Below are 19,734 nucleotides of genomic sequence, written 5' to 3' on the forward strand. Positions count from 1 at the left end.
ACTGTCACCCGCTACATCTACTCTGTACTTGGTTGAGTTAATGTTTCCTAATAACGCTTGCTCTGTTCACAAAGATGGGTCACAGCAGCCTGGCCGTAGTTGGATATGAGTTGCCCCATGGGCAGAATGGCAAGAAGATTGGGTACTTCAGAATATGAAAAAAGACATCCGTTGTGTAAGAGGTTGACTTTTTAAATCTCGCATACACAGACATGCAGCCACGCAGATCCACTACAATAACCAAATGCAATCAGATTCAGTATTGCTTTAAGGCTGACTATGTCCTCTAATAAATCAGTTCAAGCCCAGTCTGCTGGGCTTGAAACAGGAACACCAGCGTGAACTGATATCTCATAAATGCCTTCATTTCACCATCTTCCTTGCGCACCTGGTGCAAATCCATTCATTTGAAAAGCAGCAAAACAGAGACACTTCAATACTGACATTGATGCACATAGATGGACAATTCAAGGCCGAGTAAAAACTACTTTATTCTTTCATTCTCTTCAAACAGAAAGAAAAAAAAAATAGAAAGTCCATTAGTAAACATGTTCATATTTAAGAAATTTCTTTGTTAGAAATATTGTGAGGGTGCAAAGAGTAAATGACCGTGCTCCACAGAGAGGATGCAGATGGGTTCGTCTCCATGACTACCATGGAGAAGAAAAAGAGGAAAGAGCTGGAAGGAGGGAGGAACTAAAGAGAGGAGAAAATGGCATCAATCAACCCGACATGCCCTGACAACAAACGATACAAACATAGGATCAAGCTTTTACGTTCTGTAAAAGAAAATTAAGAAAAAAAAAAAACAGGAAAGGAAAATACATCATGCCACATTGTACAAGTCAGAATTTTTAGTAAACGAAGTGGGATTGCTGACTTGACATATCAAGCTGTAAAGTTAAGTTACATTTTGTTGTTGTTTTGGCAGCTGTGCGCATGTTGTGCATCTCGGTGTGTGCAGTTATGTGAATATTTTGTCCGTAGGTTTGCGTTTGGCCATGTATATGTGTACGCCTGACTCCTGGTTTCACTGTACAAGTTCACCAATTAAGCATAGCCCTTTACACACCTTAAAAGGTGATACAGCCATCTCCGTATAATACTGTAATAACATGGCATGGTAATTTAATGATGAATGTAGATCAGTAATGATGTCAGTGTTCGTTACCATGGCAACTGAAGTGTACTCTATAAAATCTGCCTGTCTCCCGTCTCTCATGGGGGTAGCATTTAGAACACCCCAAATAATAAATGTGAATAATAGCTATAATAACTATAATATCCTTTTTTTTTCTTTTAAACTAGATTTTTCTCTGTACAAATACATACGTGGATATACACACACTGGGTGAACCAATCACTTTTTTTTTCAGAATAAATCTATATTATCTATTTACAGAATATCTAATATATTTTGTGGTGCAAAAGACCTGTTCTGTTTGTCTCCGCTGGATGATGTGCGAGGTGCTGTACATTTTGGATCAAGCCTGAAACCATCAACACAGAACAAACAACACGGCAATGAAATCAATAATCATGTCATGGATGCTCTCATCCATGTTCTCCCACATCTAACATTCAGCACAGAGATGAATCTCTGCTTATATGTAAAGTCCAATCTTTTTTTTTTTATTTCTTTCAAAGAAAAAACATACAACAATGTTTTTTGTGAGGTGTGTACCCTGTGCAGAGTCCTTTTCATTTTAAACCACAGCCTTTGAAAAGAAAAAAAAAAAAGAAGTTTCTGTATGAAGGGTTTAGCCTAGACCAGAACACTGCATTTATGTACACATCAAGTAAGTTATTAGGAATAAAGGTGCAGGAGAAGAAAATATATGCCTGTTTTAGCCTTCTTTTTGATTGGATTATCAATCCCGTCCCTGTTATCCAAAAGTAAGCAGCCTGAGCACACAGTTCACCAGTACTCTGCCGTTAGTGCAGCTCAGAGACGCAGCTACACGATGACATGTTGTCTTCCCTCTGCTCCATCAGGGCAGCGCTCCACTGAATCAAAGCAGTGACACTTTACTTATGCCAACACAAGTATAGCAAAAACACACAATGAAACACAGAAAAATGATTGTCATCGGTACATTGTTTTAGTTTAGTGAGTAGAAATACCCATACCTACTACACGTAACTGCACATGACATGTTCGAGATGTTAAAGCCTTTTATTTGTTTTTCTTCTCCTTCTTCCTCGCACATTTTGATGATCAGTTCCTGAGAAAGCAAAGGAACAAATGAACCGGTGCTCTTTCTTTCTTCACATTTTGCAGATATGGGAAAAATGTAGGGAGGCTTGAATAGCTGTGCTGAAATGATTTCTCACAAAACGCGGTCGCTATACAAGAACATCAATATCCTGAAGTAAAATGAAACAGAATTCAGTCCTTTCATGGGCTGCTCTCCTGTCACCATCACTCAGTTTCACGGTCAAAAGCATTCGCAGACACATTAGTTGGACAGGTGACATTTAAAAATGCAAAGTCACTCAGATCTGTGAAATGCAGACAGGAAACATTAGTTATCAGATGACACGTCGGAGGCAAAAGAGGAAGGAAACATCTCTCAGAAATGTCATCAAAGCTTCATCATGTTAAAAAAAAAATGACACAACTCGGTCAAAACTATGAAAAGATTCTTGGTTTCCTTTTCCTTGGATTCAAACAGTATTTCCTTTTTTGCACTGCTTTTATTTCACGCTTCAAAACTGAGTTGACTTGTGCTCCGGCATGTTTGTGGCGCTGTGTGCTGAGTGTTTGTGGAGGGTGAGGGGGTCAAGTCTGGCCCCCTGGGGTTGGTAAAGTAGCCGGCAACTCAAACAATGCTGCGAGAGCCACTGGAATTACGCCTGCGGGTGAACGGGATGGTGTGGTGAAGGGGCATGGGCGAGTCAGGCGGACAGAACTGGTGTGGGTGGTTGTAAGGAGGAGGGGGCGGCGGCAGAGGAGGTTGGGGTCCGTCTCCTTCTCGGACACGCACGGGTGTCGACATGGCCGAGTGGATGAGTTGGTGAGCGGCCGGTCCTTGGCTGAGGAAAGCCTCCATCCGCCCTCGCCCGCTCTGGTCCACAACAATCACTTTGACAATCTGCTGACACTGGATGAGTGTTTCTGGGCGGAGCTCCCCGGCCTGGACTGGGCTGAGAAGAGCGGGTGGGGCGGCCAGGGCGAGAGGCGTGGACTCAATGCTGGGGTGGCTCAGCTGATAGGTCTGCAGCCTGTTGTGAATTGACACCTAGTTTAGGAACAGTCAGAGAACGCACGAGGAGTTACCAGCCTGAACGCAGCCTCTACGCAGCCCTCTGGTGAGTTACGCACACGGGCATGCAGGCATGCAGGTGGTACCATGCAGAGCGTGCAAATGCAAAATGGCATCTGGCTTTCTCTTAACCCTTAATCGAGGTTTACTCTTGATCTCAGAGATATTTTTACACTCATACACCAGCCCAGGGCAGGGGGAGAAAAGGGTTGTGGGTAACAAGGAACTTTGGGGCAGAAACTAACATAGGAGCACTTTGGGTTTTGTTTGTGTGGGAGAGCAGGGTAGTGGTCAGTGAGTGGCAGAATCATAGCCTAAACAATAAAGGAGCGCCAGGAGAGGACACAGGTGACACCGAGGGCGTGGTGTCTCTGTAACACAATTACAACTGATAATCAGGGGAAACAGGAAATAATAGGAGAAAAGTGGGAAGGGGCAAAACAGATTCTATGCCTACTTGTAGGACGGGGCTGGTTTTTACAGAGAAAACACTCAGCTCACACAGAAACACGTGACACAGAGACAATTGACAGTGTCAAGCTTATCTGGCTTTTTAGGTTGTACTCTGAGAGCCATTCAAGGCTTATGGTGGCTTGCAGTGGCTTATACAGTAAAAGTGAGGCAAGTAGCAGCTCATGAGAAGAGGGATGTTAGTTAGCGAGTAGCTGCTGGTCTACTCATTAAGCACAAATAGAGGCTGCTTTACAGCGCCACCACAGCAGCCTTTGTAACCTTGGCTGCATAGCAGGGATGTGCCGCAGGCAGTAGTTTTTTCTTGTTAAAGCAAAGCAAAAAGCACTCTGTTTTCAGGATGAAGCACACTACCTGTCTTACCACACACACATGTACACACACAGTCATGGCTAATGGGTTTTGTCATCTTCTCTGTCTCTTTGTGTTCTGGTTTTGACCTTCAGAGTTACTTGTTTTAAGTTTAAGTTTCATTTCCTGCCCTTGTTTCACACAGCATTTCAGTTGCTGTTGTTACATTACCTTCCTCGGTGTATATGCACTTGGGTTTCCTTCGTCACTTGCCACATTGTTTGTTTTTTTTTTATAAATCTCTATGCCAATTTAAGAAGGAGTATTAGGGCCAAACAAAAAAACAAAAAAAGGAAATTACGAGAATAAAGTCATAATGTAATGAAAATAAAGTCGTAAAATTACGAGAATAAAGTCATAATATTACGAGAATAAAGTCGTAAAATTACGAGAATAAAGTCATAATATTACGATAATAAAGTCGTAATATATTATAAATATATAAATATAACTTCACAAGATGCTCAATATTCCTCATTTTAACACAGGGAGAAGAAGCTCTTCCTGTTAGAGTTCTCATAAATCATATTCTCATAATATTACGACTTTATTCTATTACGACTTTATTCTCGCAACATTACGACTTTATTCTCGTAATGTTACGACTTTATTCTCGTAATTTTACGACTTTATTCTCATAATATTACGACTTTATTCTCATAATATTACGACTTTATTCTATTACGACTTTATTCTCGCAACATTACGACTTTATTCTCGTAATTTTACGACTTTATTCTCATTATATTATGACTTTATTCTCGTAATTTCCAATGTTTTTTGTCTTAGTTTGGCCCTAATACTCCGTCGTACCAATTCCAGTGCACTATTGGCCCTTTCTCTGCTCTAGCACTACCCACGATGACACACGTTCACATATAAAAGTACATCCGCAGAGCGGGAGGTTCAGATACTCACCTGAGGGAGACGAGAGTAGTTTAGGCACTCACCTCTACTGTGTTGTTGTTGCTGGTTTTATCATATGCATCCTGCTGGCCTGTGGGGGGGGGAAATGGGTCCATTAGTGAGGCAACAGGCATATACATACTCAGACAGCCAGAAACACACTCTCACGCACGGGACTGACATTTAGTTAATGCATGCTGTATTATGCTGCACAAGCAAAACCAGCACCTGAGGGAGAGCCGTGTATTGTGTGAGCATCCATTTGACCGCCATTTGTGTGTAAGCCGTGTGGCTGGATCCCTTGCTGCCTTTCCAGTTCCCCTGAAACAGAAAAAAAGAAAGATCCTAGAGTGCTTCATTTGTCCCATCGCTCCTGAGGATTCTAAGATTAATGCGTTGCTTTGTCTTACACTGGATGTGTATCTGCTCCATTTCGTTGACCTCTGCAATAGCCTCTCTGAGCTCCTCTGCAAACTTCCTGAGCTCCTCTCCGCTCGGAGAGCAGAAACTCACCAGTTGCTTCTTCTCTGAGGTAAATGGGCTCATCATGGTAACCCCATGGGCATAATCTGATGGGAACCCGAAGAGAAGACAATATTCTCACTGTAGCTTTGAGTTTTTCAATAAACTTGACATGGCACAAATCTTTCAGAAGGCTGCATCTCCATTGCCATTTTAAAAAGTTCTGCAGCTAACGCGTGCAGCGGCCCGCACTTTACCGAACAAAGGGCAAAACGTGATCCTCTGCTGCATGTGGATTTTTGAAACGCTTCAGCTGTGGCTCACAAATACAGCTAACGAAGCAAACTTTTCTTCTTTTCACTGGTGAACATTTTGATATGAAAACATAATTCACTTCCAAGCTTGCACATTAAAATCTCTGTAAAATTTTATGAAGCAGATTCACAGTTTTGAGAAATGTAAGGAAGTTTAAATTGACTAAGGTTCAAACTGCATTTAATACTAGTGTTTTTCAAAAATGGCCCCTTTAGCTGTTGCAATTTGCACCTCAGTCTTGGAGCAATTATGTGCCCCATGAAAGCCTTTTTCTGACCCCACGGGCGTCTCTGGAAGAGTTGCAATCTACTCATTTTCTTTTCTTTTTTTAATGTAGGGACACCCACTAAAATAATAGGATTAACCCCGATTATAGCAATGGTTTTAACGCCTTTCGTGTTGCCAGCAGCAGCTCTGCTCCTTGTTGAGGTGATACGTTATGATCGGTTCATCCGTGTTTTGGACTGTTGCGTTTAATGCACCTGGGTGACAGCCTGATTCTCAACATCTCCTTTAATAATGTCTCTGAACTGTTCCTGCTTGGCTTTCAAACAGATCATAAACTCCTTCAGTCCTCTGGTGACTAAGGGAGATACTCGATGTATTGAGGTTGTAAATAGCTGGAGGACAGGATATTTTGTTTGCTTCCTTTTTTCAGATTTATTATTAGAAAATTACACTTTTTTTTGGCCAAGTGCAATAAATACACTAACATTTACTGTAAATCATATACGTTGCAACGAGAAATTTTTCTGAAAGATTTTTTCTCTCTATTCTGGTGACCCCTCAAAGTCTGGGCGCCAGCACTGACTGGACAGTTAACAGTGATGTGAATGGTTCTGACAGCTCAGCATTTTCTCGGCACTAGGCTGAAGTTGTGATGGGAATAAATTGCTGAAAAGTAAAGTAGCATCTTACACTCATTGCTGAAGAGGTGAAACTGCATTCCCAGAAGTCCCATAGCTTTACAGAAATTGTACGAAGCTGAGCTTTTCTTCTTGGGGCACAGCTTTAGGATCTGGAGACCCCAAGCACACAAACATGGTAAGCTGCATTTTGATATATATGTGATGGGGTGCAGCTCAGTGCTGGCTGGTACGTGTATTTTGAGCTTTACCCTTACCAGCAGGAGATCGTTGAAAAGGAAGACCTCTCTCTGAAGCTGGGACAGTTTCTGTTTGTGAGGCTTGTTGGCATCAGGCACCTCAAACAGACGACAGCAGCACACCAGACGTCTGTGAGGCACGGCAAGGATCTGTGGAAAACACAGTTAAAACGATGGAGATGACAGTTAGTCAGAGTGCAGCGAAACAGTACTTGGCATAAGAGAAAGGTGACTGCATGACACAGGGGAGGAAAGGTGTCTTTGACGGGGACGTGGCTATTACCTACCGTTTTTAGGCCCAGGATTGACTGCTCCACACGGCTCACGTACGTGACATGGTCTTCATTTGAGCGCAGCTCTCTCTGCTGGATTCTTTCATAGATGCCTGCAACCATCTCTCTGGGGATGTCCGCTCCATCATCTACACCTATAGGCAATTCAAGGAATCATACAACGCCAGCATTGTCATCATACACTAGGGATGGGCGGTATGGACTAAAAAATGTATCACGATAATTTCTGGCATTTATCCCGATAACGATAAAAATGACGATAACAAAAATAACAATTCAACTCCACCTTTTTAACTATAAATCTATCTCGCTCTCAGATCCGCCATGTTTGTCATCAATGGGAATTTATCTTTCTTTCTTTCTTTTTCTTTCTTTCTTTCTTTCTTTCTTTCTTTCTTTCTTTCTTTCTTTCTTTCTTTCTTTCTTTCTTTCTTTCTTTCTTTCTTTCTTTCTTTCTTTCTTTCTTTCTTTCTTTCTTTCTTTCTTTCTTTCTTTCTTTCTTTCTTTCCTTCTTTTTTCCCTTCCTTCCGCTTTCCTCCTGCTCTTTCCTTCCTTCTTCCCTTCCTCTTTTCTCCCTTCCTTCCTCCTTTCCTTGTTTTCTCCCTTCCTTCCTCCTTTCCTTGTTTTCTCCCTTCCTTCTCCCCTTTCCTTCCTTCCTTCCTTCCTTCCTTCCTTCCTTCCTTCCTTCCTTCCTTCCTTCCTTCTTTTTTCCCCTTCCTTCCTTCCTTCCTTGTTTTCTTCCTTCCTTCCTTCCGTCCTTCCTTCCTTCCTTCCTTCCTTCCTTCCTTCCTTCCTTCCTTCCTTCCTTCCTTCCTTCCTTCCTTCCTTCTTCCCTTCCTCTTTTCTCCCTTCCTTCTTCCCTTCCTTCTTTCCTTCCTTCCTTCCTTCCTTCCTTGTTTCCTTCCTTCCTTCCTTCCTTCCTTCCTTCTTTTTTCCCCTTCCTTCCTTCCTTCCTTCCTTCCTTCCTTCCTTCCTTCCTTCCTTCCTTCCTTCCTTCCTTCCTTCCTTCCTTCCTTCCTTCCTTCCTTCCTTTTTGACGGTATATCGTGAACGGTAAAATATCGCCCATTCCTATCATACACTCTCCCACATCTGGCCCATCATCCAATCACATGGTTTCAAAAGTGTTAAATAAAGGTAATTTTTTTGGGACCACCTGATTCAAAAGTGATAACGATGAATACACTGTGTGAAAATGCCAACAATGTATAGTTTTTAATATTTGCTGCAATGGCATTATTCTGGGATCTCGGTTAATTTTTACATGCAAATGTGGAATGCTTGAAGCTGAAAAATCTGCCCAAAAAAACCCCCCAAAAAACACAGAGTAAAGAACAGAGCCTCAATATCAGCAGTGCATCCAAGAAGTCAGACACGATTTGAAAAGAAGGAGCTCGGCTGGAGGTGGGCGGTAAAAACAGCTTTAAGACGAAGCTGTAAAAGTATGCAGGCAAGAGCAAATTAAATAGAGCGCTCCGTATGAGATTTACCAGATGAATGTGCAACAAGGAAGCATATGATTGATCTGAGACCAGCAGATGTACCGGTACGTGGGCTGTGTTTGACTACGTGACCTGTCTGATCTGAGTATTCACATGCTCAAAATGTGAATACAACAACAGTCGGTGGTGGAAATATGCTGGGATATCTAACAGGGTGAATGCAAGCTAACAATCAATGATGTCAATTATCCTCAAATGAAAGACAGTCACACACATTTTGGTGAGTAGAAAAAGCTCTTGTTTGTGTCCAATACATTTCAGACTGTAACAACCTGATGTATCAGTGATTGGATGACCTCACCAATGAGAAGATGCTGACAGAGGAGAGGAGATAAAGTGGGAGCTTTAGGACACGAGGAAGTTCAGAGAAGATTTGTGAGGAAAGAATTTGCACTGTGTTGTTTGATTTCAAACACAAGGGGAAGAAACTGATCAAATAAACCACACAGACTCAAAGAGCATGTCATCATTTGACCCATTTTTCAGCCTAGAGCTTATATTTTTCTTAAAAGGCGATGTGGAAATTCGCCACACTGAACACTTATGGGGTTAAATATAAAGTTAATAATCTACACTCGAGCCGGACTCTGTGCTTGTATCATTTTTGTAAAGAGGTTATAGCCAGAATTACTATGTTTAGCTGTTATCTCAGGATGTTCTTAATGTGAACACGTAATAATTCAATAGTAACTACGGCGCGGCAGAGAGTGCCAGGCTTTATGGTTGCTGTTGCTCTTTTTTTCTGTGAAGCCTCTGTTCTGTGTTTGGTTTTCACTCTTCTCTATTTGCTCTGACTTTTGCCTTTCTTCACCTCTTGTTGTCTCCCTTGATTATTGTCACCTGTCTTGTTTGTCCCAGTTGTTTGTCATCAGTCCTTGTGTGTGCATAAATACACCTGTGACACACATATGTAACATCATGAAGGACAATTCCCACCCCGGCTATCACTGGTTTGACCTTTTGCCCTCTGGACGGCGCTGCTGGTCACACAAATCACAGCTGAACAGACTTAAGGATAGTGTCTTTCCCAGACCTCTCACCACACTTAACAAACACATGCCGTTTCATAATACAATTACATATCTTATATTGATTTCACATTTGACATTGTGCAACATAGTTTTTATTTTACCTCCATGTACAATATATTTGTCTTACTTAAAAGTGCAACATTTTCTTTGAAAGTGAAACTTCATGAAAGTGCAATATGGTCTATTTTAGTAACACATCTGCATACATATGAATTGTTTGTACCATGATTCGGTAAAACCTTCATCGATGAGATATATATATGCATTTTAATCTTGCATCAGATGTTAGTTTTCTTATCATACGTGGGTGTGTTACACTGTTAACAATATTTATCAATGAACAACTCAACTTCACTGCTGTATTTTTAACTGCTCTTTATTTTTGATTACACCCAGGGCTGCCCCTCCCTAAACACAGAACCCCCGCTGTGCGTAGGGCCTCGTCTGCCAACGGGGTACGGCAAGCCAGAAGGGCCAAAAATCGGGCATGAAATAAATGCCCTGCTGAACAAAACGGCATAAAAAACGCTGTTATGAGCACAAAACCCGCCGTAAAAAGTGCCGTTTTATATGAGTGGCAAAAAAACAGCATTTCCTGCGGTCCTTAAGCACGCGTTCATTGAACCGTTTTCATTCAAACTTAAGATCCCTCCCCATTGATTTTTCCAGCCCCTAAAAGTGAACTGTTAGGAGCCAATGAGAATGGAATCAGAGCAGACCACATCAATTCATCGCAGATCTTCTTTGCAATGATAGCTGTTCCGTTCGTTTGTCAGCCTGTCTGCTTTGGTCTCTATGCAGAGATGTTTTTCTCTTTCATCCAGAATAAACTGATCCATGTTAAGCTGCTGACGCATGTAATGGATATTATTAATTATTAATGTTTATGTGTATGCGTGTGCATGTCCGAGTGACATAAAAGATTTGAAATACCTCAGCCAAAAAGTTAAAAAAAAGAAAGAAAGAAAAAAAAATCAGCTAGAATTCAGATAGATAGATAGATAGATAGATAGATAGATAGATAGATAGATAGATAGATAGATAGATAGATAGATAGATAGATAGATAGATAGATAGATAGATAGATAGATAGATAGATAGATAGATAGATAGATAGATAGATAGATAGATAGATAGATAGATAGATAGATGTCTGGAATGAATCAATAAATCAAATTAAATTATTATCATTGCTGAATCTTGACTCTTGAAGTTGCCCATGTTTGTTCTTTATTGATAGGCTAACAGGTATTCAAAAGCATCTACAGTTTAGATGAAAACAAATGAACATATTTCCCAGAGGACCACAGACCCCTGTGACAAACATGTTTATAATACCTATTACTTTGTATGGCATTATTTTAATGGTTTCATGGATTTATATTTCCAATTTGTTATAAATAAAGCTCTGTAGAGAGAAGAGGAAGAAAAAAAATCCCCCAAAACGTCAGAGGAAATTTTCTAGTAAGTGATAACTGAAAATTTTAAGTTTTAAGGGCAACTTTCTTGCATGGAAACATCTTTAAACTATTTGGTTCCTTGCACAACAACCAGTCAGTAACTTTCAGCCATGAGCTTTCCCTTCAGTTATTACTTTCGCTAGTTGATGTGAAATGCAGACTTTGCCATCCCAAGTACTTTGAACTTTAATTGGAACAATACTTCAGTGGCGACTGATGACGTTTTGCAAGTTCAGAAGCACACACATCCAGAAACGAGTGCATATCGAGAAACAGCCATTGTTTTATCTCCTCTCTCTGTCGCTAGTCCGTTTGTTGTGCTCCCTGTTGCGCAACCCAGTCTTGCTCACAAGCATTGCTGGATGTTCTCAGCGTCAGAGTCTCTTGTGTTATCCTGCTGCGTGGAGCATTTTTAGTTAAATAAAAGGACATTGTTTCCCTCAGCAGTTGGCTCCCCCACAAATCATTCCCAACACAGAGTTGTCGAACGTTATGAGTAAGAGGCTGAAAACGAATGGAATTAATTTGTCTTCCCATGAATTGTTCCTGATACAGATTGAATTGCTCTTCTTTCGATTGCAGTAAACGTAAAAATGTGTTGAAGCTCTGGATAGAAACAGCATAAAGAAGTTGATGGAGTTGAACGCAGGTAATAAGGAAAAATATTCATATTGTTAAATCTAACGCTAAGTGAACCTCAATTAAATGGGCCGATGCCACGGTCTCTGGAGCGGAGCTCTGAGTCAACGATATCAGGACTCCCTTCCTGCACTGCTGATGGTTTTCCTGACGGCAGCAAGGAGAGGCAGGCAACTGCAGCGTCTCTAAGTAATTTACTTCAGTTCAAGAGGCTGTCACTCAGAAGACTGATAGTGAGGCTGAAGTGAGGGTGATGAGAAACAGCCTGTTTGTGGAAAAAAAGGCTTCTTGCCCTCATGCTCTCCGTGTCATCAACCTCCTAACTCTTTCCAGCGTATCATTCCAACGAATCTGCTCCTGATCTGCAGCTGAGGATTTGATCTGTGCCTGCATGCATGTGGTTCCTATATTTAACCAGTGTACAAACACTCTGCTCTTAAAAACACTTGCCTTGAGTGTCGACACATATTGGCCTCAAATTACACCAGTTCTGTCCACAGCCACGTTTAAAAGCTCCTGTAGATCCAGGACGTTCACATAGGACTGTATATGCATAACCACTAACCTCTTAGATTGCGTATGAAATCATCCAGCCCCATTTTGCGGTGGGGTTTGATGTTAGGCGAGTACATGTCAGTGTTGAGGAGGACCACAGCGAAGGCGAGGATGAAGATGGTGTCTGGGTTGTGAAACTGCTGCACCACGTCAGGATTGCACATGCAGTACCTCTGACTGTGGAGGACAAAGAGGACAGCAGAGTTTTTTTAATTGTGATTTAGTAACAGAGCTCTCCCTTGTTTATTATATCAGTGCCATTACTTTGCCAAAAGATATTTAGGACAGAACAAAGACATAAATATCCATGGTGAGATATAAATGTAAACAAAACTCAGTGAAACAGATATCCAGATCATTAGGAGACCATGGTGAAGAGCATCACTAATTTAGCACTGGAAAATACTGGATACAGAGATTATTTTAACAAAACCAATAGATGCTCACGGAACGAACTAAGTGCCGCATTTATGAATCCTGCGTTCTTCGTATAATGTTATATGGTGCAGAAACATGGACAACATATGCCCGTCAAGAACAAAGGCTGAACTCCTTCCATATGCGTTGCCTAAGGCACATACAGGGAATTAAGTGGCAGGACAGGGTCACGAACGAAGACGTTTTGAAACGGGCTGGCAGCAAATCTCTCTTCACAACTCTGAAGATCAGAAGGCTCCGTTGGCTTGGTCACCTGCACAGAATGCCAGACTACCGGCTGCTCAAGTGCATCCTCTACGGCGAGCTTTGTGAGGGTGTGCGAAGGAGAGGACATCCACTTCTTCGCTTCAAGGATGTCGCGAAACGCGATATGAAAGCGTTAAATGTCGATACATCTAGCTGGGAAAGGATGGCTGAAAACCGTAGCAGCTGGCGTCGTACACTTTATGCTGGTGGCATTGAACTGGAGCAGCGATGGTTTGAAAAACTAGCCCGCAAACGCACTAACACTGTTTGACTCATTCATTTATTAACACTATAATCTCACGTAGATAAATTTGCCATTATATTATATATATAACCTCTGACTGTGGAGGACAAAGAGGACAGCAGAGTTTTTTTAATTGTGATTTAGTAACAGAGCTCTCCCTTGTTTATTATATCAGTGCCATTACTTTGCCAAAAGATATTTAGGACAGAACAAAGACATAAATATCCATGGTGAGATATAAATGTAAACAAAACTCAGTGAAACAGATATCCAGATCATTAGGAGACCATGGTGAAGAGCATCACTAATTTAGCACTGGAAAATACTGGATACAGAGATTATTTTAACAAAACCAATAGATGCTGTACGAGCAAATTTGAGGATCTAATGTACCATGGAAAAAGCAGAATGCTTGACTACTTTTCAGCACACAACATTCACATGGTACGATTCAAAACAAACCAACACGATAACTCCAAACAGAATTTGTTATTAATGAGGATGTTAATGATTCCTGCCAAGCATGAAGAGAAAGGTGTGGGAGAAAGACATTTAAAATAAATACTAACTAACAATCATAATGTTCAGTCAGTGTGAAATCACAGTCATGCCTCTAGTTAATCAAGTAACACATATTCAGTTTATAAAATTTAGTTTCAAACAAACAAATTCCTCCATGAAGGAATTTTAACCTTACAGTTATTTTTTATTTGTATTAATACTATTAATACTATTTTTCTAATCATTGTATGCATTCCATTTATAATCTGACACACTTTAACAAGTAGTCTGGCTGTTTTATTGTAACACTTCCTAAAATCCTTTGAACTGCTTCAAAAAAATCAACATTCAACTGGGAGGGAATTGGTGATTCGTTGACTGGATTTTGCCACAAAAATAAAATCAGGGAGAGCACTCACATAAAATGTTAATGTATTTAAAGGCAACATGAAGTTTTTTTTTTTTTTTTTCCATTCTTGCTGATCTTGAGGCAGATGTTTCACCAAACCGACTGAGGCATCTGCTGAGTTAAGAGGAGCAGTTACTCTGCAGGTAATGAGAGCGACACGCTAGACAATGGTTCTGTTGTAGGTAAATAAACACAGCCCCAATCTATTCTGGATCCAGCAGTGCTGCCTTTTTGCACTTCTTTTGCCCCCCCGTCGCTGCCCTAAGGATTCACAAACTCTCACTTTCTCCCCATCTTCCCACTTACAGCTCACTCCCTTTACTGTCACTTACACTTACACGGACTCACACAACAGGGCATTTCAGTGGTGGGAGGCTTTTATCTTTGGAGCCAGGCAGGAGGCAGACATGGAGACCGCTGCTCTCCTCCAAAGGGCTACACTTGTCAGAGCATGTGTAACCAAGAGGATCTGAGATCTATGCAAACCCATGCCACTTCTCACGCCAAATACAAGGCTTAGGCCAGAGAATTTACGAAAGTATCAATCACCTACTAGCTTCGCAGAGATACCTTTGTTTGAAGGAGAACCTCCTTTGGCACAAACACCCATCAGACAGAAGGCAACATCTGCTTCAAGAGTGTGAATGTGCAAAAGGACATGTCCATAGATGTAGAAGAGCATATGTGTGAGCAAACTGAGTTAATAAATGAAGCGGTAAGTACAGCATGTGCATGCATTTGTTCGTCATTCACACTTTTTCGAGCACACGTCTGCATCTTATGTAACTGGTTGATTTAGCTCCCCAATCTCTTATCTTCGTATCTGCACATGAAAGTAGCATGCCAGCTGGCACGAAAACCCTTCATATAAAGGAACTACTCCCAACAAGAGCACAACATGCTTCAAACAGATGACATAACAACAGTTACGTAACAGATGCATCATCCGATGTCTGGCAGTCCCAATGAACACCCAGCTGCATCTGGACCTGTACACACAGATCCACATGCAGCTGAGAGTGTGGCCTCACATCAGTGATGACTTCATATTGTGAATCCCGAAGCTCTACATGTATGATTAAGTATATGGTTAACTAACGACTGCGCTGGCTGTAGTGTCATCACTGCTCAGTTTTCCCTGCACATCTTTAAATAGAACATGCTCTTCTTAACGGCCAACGTGGTTAGAGCAAGAACACACACATAAAGGACAAATATATTACAGTAGAAAAATAGACCAACATTAATAACCGAGTACTCCAATAAACATCAACTCAAACCTTCTCCTCTGCACCACAGAAATCTAAAGGGAAAATTAATGGCTTTAACAATCTAATAATAACACAAAGGACACTATATAAAAGCATTTACACATCAAAAGGGATTTTATGAGAACTGCAGACTATTCAGGACATGTCACCATGCTTTTGCAATTGACAATGTCAAAGGGATGGGAATCAAGAACCGGTTCTTGTTCAGAACCGGTTCCAAGTGTATCAATTCCTTGACATCGTTGCACAATTTGCAAACGATTCCCTTTTTTGATTCCAGTGTGCACGAATGATGCCATCTCACACGTTGCGTAAGCCAGCATTCAGTCAACATGGCGCCCAAGTGATACAAAAGCTCAAAGATCTGGTTACATTTCAGTAAAAAGGGCAACAACAGGGCAACTTGCAATACTTGGCTTAAGGCTTTTCTCCCACTAAGGGAGTTTTTACCTGCCATTGTTTATATAATAATTGCTCGGGGGTTTATGTTTATGTTTATGTTTATGTTTATGTTCATGTTCTGGATCTCTGGAAAGCGTCTAGAGACAACATCTGTTGTATTAGACGCTATATAAATAAAATTGAATTGAATTGAATTGAAACTTGTCAAGTGAATATTTCGTCAAAGGGAGGAAATACTACCAACATGCAAAAACATTAATGACTAACTATCAATGAATGTCACATTTTCGACCCGCTCCGGACTAACGTCAGTAATTCTCAACCCAGCAGCAGCAGCACCATTAGCATGTCCTTGGCTAATAATACTCCAGGTAATTAATTCACTAATGAACACAGCCTATTTCATATCATATTCACGCCATTTGCCTCATTGTTGTCCTTTTTTTCCAAATGAGAATCGATAAGGAAATCGATAAAGAACTGCATCGTTAATCAGAATCGAAAATGGAATTGGAATTGTAAAAATCTTATCAATTCCCATACCTAATTGAAATATATCCTAAACTTTATTCATATTCACCATAAAATGGTTGCAACAGTGGATAGGAATTTCCGAAGGAGCAAGGTTATCAATAACAGAGGTGGCATTGGCTGTCCTCGAGAAATCACGCCATGCAAAAGACAATGCTGGAAAACATTCAAACAAAGAACAAGTTAATTTAAAGGCAACAAAAGAGAGATAAAGAAATCCATCTATGTCAGCAAGCATGAAAATAAGCATGATAAATAGTAACAGCAGATTATTTAGTTAAATGTAAGTAAAAGGAACAAAACTACTCAGATGTGATCCATCATAATTGCTAGATATCTGGCCACAGGTATAATGCTGTGACTGCATAAAGGGGGCTGTGAAAGCAGGAGCTGGCTGAGTGCTGATTAAGGTGTGCACAGGCGTGTGAAGGAGATGAGATCTATTGATGGTTTTATGAATATGTGCTCATCCACTTAAGTATTCAAAAAAGAAATGGCTCCCACAGACACAGGTGAAGTGTCTTCCGACATGGCAATCCAAAATACACAACATTATTATGCATGAGTTTTTCAAGGATAACGGGGACTGTATTTATATATTCGTTGGTCTGAATTCAAAAGAAGACCTTTAGAGAATTTTTTTTTTAAGCAAGCTAAAGTAATCAAAAGCGCATCTGAAAGGAATCATTTATGATGGTTAAAATCATCATTGTCGCTGCTTCAATGCTATCATTCTGTCATCCATACAAAAGATAAAAATGTTAAAAAAAAAAAAAGAAAATATATGAAAAATTATCACAAACCGTGAAACCTTTTTTCAATCAAGCAAGGCGTTTTTCTTTGTTTTGTTTATTTAATAAAAGGTAGTGATTGGACTCAAAAACTAACGACATTCTCACCATCTGTACCTCCATCTGTTGTTTGTATAATGTGTTCATTAGCTGTGCACACTTAAGTGGTAAACAACATAGGCATTATCTGACAAAAAATTGTGAAAACTGTATATTTGCACGTTTTTGCCACAAAAAAATTAGAAGGGATTACTATTCAATGATCTAAGAGGGAAAGATCCAAGAGCCCCTAACAACCAAGTCTGCTTGAAGAACTTCTGACAACCCGAATCAATATTTTTTACTGCAAAAAAACCAACAATCCGTCACTGGCGTTCCTACTTCACTGAACTCCATTTTGGATGTCTGTTCTTGATTCTTGTCTAGTATGTCACATGTTGCATCTTTCTCATTGGTTGTGTGCCCAGCCAATAACATCCAGAGGTAGTTTCCACTGCGTGGGCTTGTGCTGTCCCAATTAATTCTTTGTATTGAAGACTGAAAGACTTAGGATGGCTTGTCAGGCTATTTAGACACCACTTGAGGGCAGGAATCGCAAATAACCGGAGAACAGAGTGAAAACACCTCAGAATCAACCAATTAATCAAAGCCGCTGTTTGCATTTTCAGCCGCATTGGAACTTTTTGGCATGGAAGAAGATTTCAGGTCTTCTCTGGAATTTTCCAGTTTTATATATTCAAAATAAACTGAAACTATTTACGAAACTGTTTAAATTGAAGACGTTAAACATGGTTTACCATGTTAGAACATGTAATTTTGTCGTATCATCAAAAACAGAACATGACTAGCCTAGATAGTGCTAACTTCTCCACAGTTTATTCCTATTACTTCCACACACAAGGGAAGATGATATAATGTGAATCCATGCAGGTGTGGGCAGTGTACTAAAGGGCAGAACATTTATGACGTACCATCCCTAAAGCTGTCGTGGGGAAAAGGACATAGTTTATGAGTTCAAGGGTGCAGTTACTCAGAGGAACATTAAATGTACACAGCAATGCTACCGCTCTGAAGGAGAACACAGCGGTGGTCATTTTATTGCACTTTTAATCCTGAGGGCAATATTTGGATATTGCCACAATATTTAAAGGGCAGTGTGAGCCAGGAATGGAGCCCAAGTTTCAGTTCTTGTTTATCTGTTTTCACCTTTAAAAGGTAAAACAGTATCACAGAGAAAAAAAAAAGCTATTTCCACCCAGGAGCTTGTTAAGCGCTAAGTTAGACAGTCCACAGAAAGATGCAAAAAATAATGTACAAAAGTCTTTCAAGTCCCTTTTGGTATTTAAATGAGTCATCTTCAGCAGATATGCTCATACATTTTACTGGCTGGGGGCTGAAGTCAACACAAGCAAAATGAGCAGAAAACTGACTCAAGCAATGTCTCAGCAATTGCCAAGCATGTTCGCGTGCAGATTGTTATTCATTTCCTTGATCTTAAATGATAAACGGACCTGCAGACATCCAGCAAAACACAAACATGTTAGAAAGATGACTATTTGGAAGGAAAGTGTCATGCACGGAAGAAACTCAAGAAATACAGCATCTAATTCTGTCGTGATGGAGAGCACATCCTGATTGCAGGGTGTGCCTGCAGCACAGGTCTCTGTTGTGATTGGCTTGCAATCAAACACTGCCAGGTTTAACCAAAGGTTACAGGCAATCAGTGTAATTTGCTAATGAAACAGTGCTGTGGTGTCATTAGAGCCTGTCACAGTGTGACAGCAGAAGTAGTTAAATACTTGTATGTTAATGCAGTCCGCTTGCTAGTTTGTCATCCTGTGTACTCTTGTTCCCCTCAACGCTTCCAGCACCACTGCAAAAATATGTGAGCTTTTTGACATACCATTGTCCTGTTTTGCATAAGCAGCTGTAGGCAAAAGCTTTACTCGTTTTATGAAGTTCAGAGTGCCCTTAAAAGCCAAGTTCACCCATGTGATGAGCTGCTGTTGTGTTGCATTGCACAAAGAAGCAGGGCCTTTTAGTTAGTGAGGCCTTGGCTGCGGGCAAAATGAGGGTCTCACCTAAAAGCTTCGATGAGTCTCTCCACTTTCTGTGCTTCGCCCTGAACACGGACATGAGCCTGGAACTTTCTCAGGGCTTCATCCAGCTCCATGCCGGAGAAATCCATCTCATCCACAACGCAGCTGTTGAGTGACAGGGAGAGACGGCAAAGAAAACCAGAAAAAAAAGATTAAGAGTGAGCATCGGCTTTGTTGAAGTACGTCACAGACATGACAAAGCAAGTGAGTTTGTATGTGTGTGAATGTTCAGGCAACAAAGTGCCGATGGTAAACCTCCCCTCTTACAGTCAAACTTCCATTGCAGAGCCACTGACCTGGAAGAAGCGCTCGACAACACGATTGCATATGCACACACATACACACACACACACACTGTGTCAACATCAAAAGCAAAGAAAAGGGTCTGGGTGACAGTTGGAGATAAAAGGGATGGAAGAAGAGGGATGAGCTTGGCAAAATCACGA

The 19,734-nt window shown here is 40.8% G+C and overlaps 1 protein-coding gene across 4 annotated transcripts in view; it reads right to left on the reverse strand.

The window, feature by feature from the left end:
* Positions 1–478: 478 nt before the first annotated feature.
* Positions 479–19,734, reverse strand: part of iqsec3b (IQ motif and Sec7 domain ArfGEF 3b) — a 42,445-nt gene continuing 23,189 nt past the window's right edge. For 3 of the 4 annotated variants that reach the window (XM_061721930.1, XM_061721929.1, XM_061721932.1), the window contains 9 exons: positions 19,271–19,393; positions 12,367–12,533; positions 7,164–7,303; positions 6,895–7,026; positions 6,690–6,789; positions 5,405–5,563; positions 5,223–5,315; positions 5,039–5,085; positions 479–3,242 (listed from right to left, as the gene is read on the reverse strand). In XM_061721930.1, the coding sequence (XP_061577914.1) occupies positions 2,823–3,242; positions 5,039–5,085; positions 5,223–5,315; positions 5,405–5,563; positions 6,690–6,789; positions 6,895–7,026; positions 7,164–7,303; positions 12,367–12,533; positions 19,271–19,393 (1,381 nt within the window). In that variant the 3' untranslated portion in view covers positions 479–2,822. The remainder of the gene's footprint in view (positions 3,243–5,038; positions 5,086–5,222; positions 5,316–5,404; positions 5,564–6,689; positions 6,790–6,894; positions 7,027–7,163; positions 7,304–12,366; positions 12,534–19,270; positions 19,394–19,734) is intronic. The other variant, XM_061721931.1, reaches the window with a different exon arrangement.

Source organism: Cololabis saira, chromosome 5, assembly GCF_033807715.1.
Source record: "Cololabis saira isolate AMF1-May2022 chromosome 5, fColSai1.1, whole genome shotgun sequence".
Classification (NCBI taxonomy): Eukaryota; Metazoa; Chordata; class Actinopteri; order Beloniformes; family Belonidae; genus Cololabis; species Cololabis saira.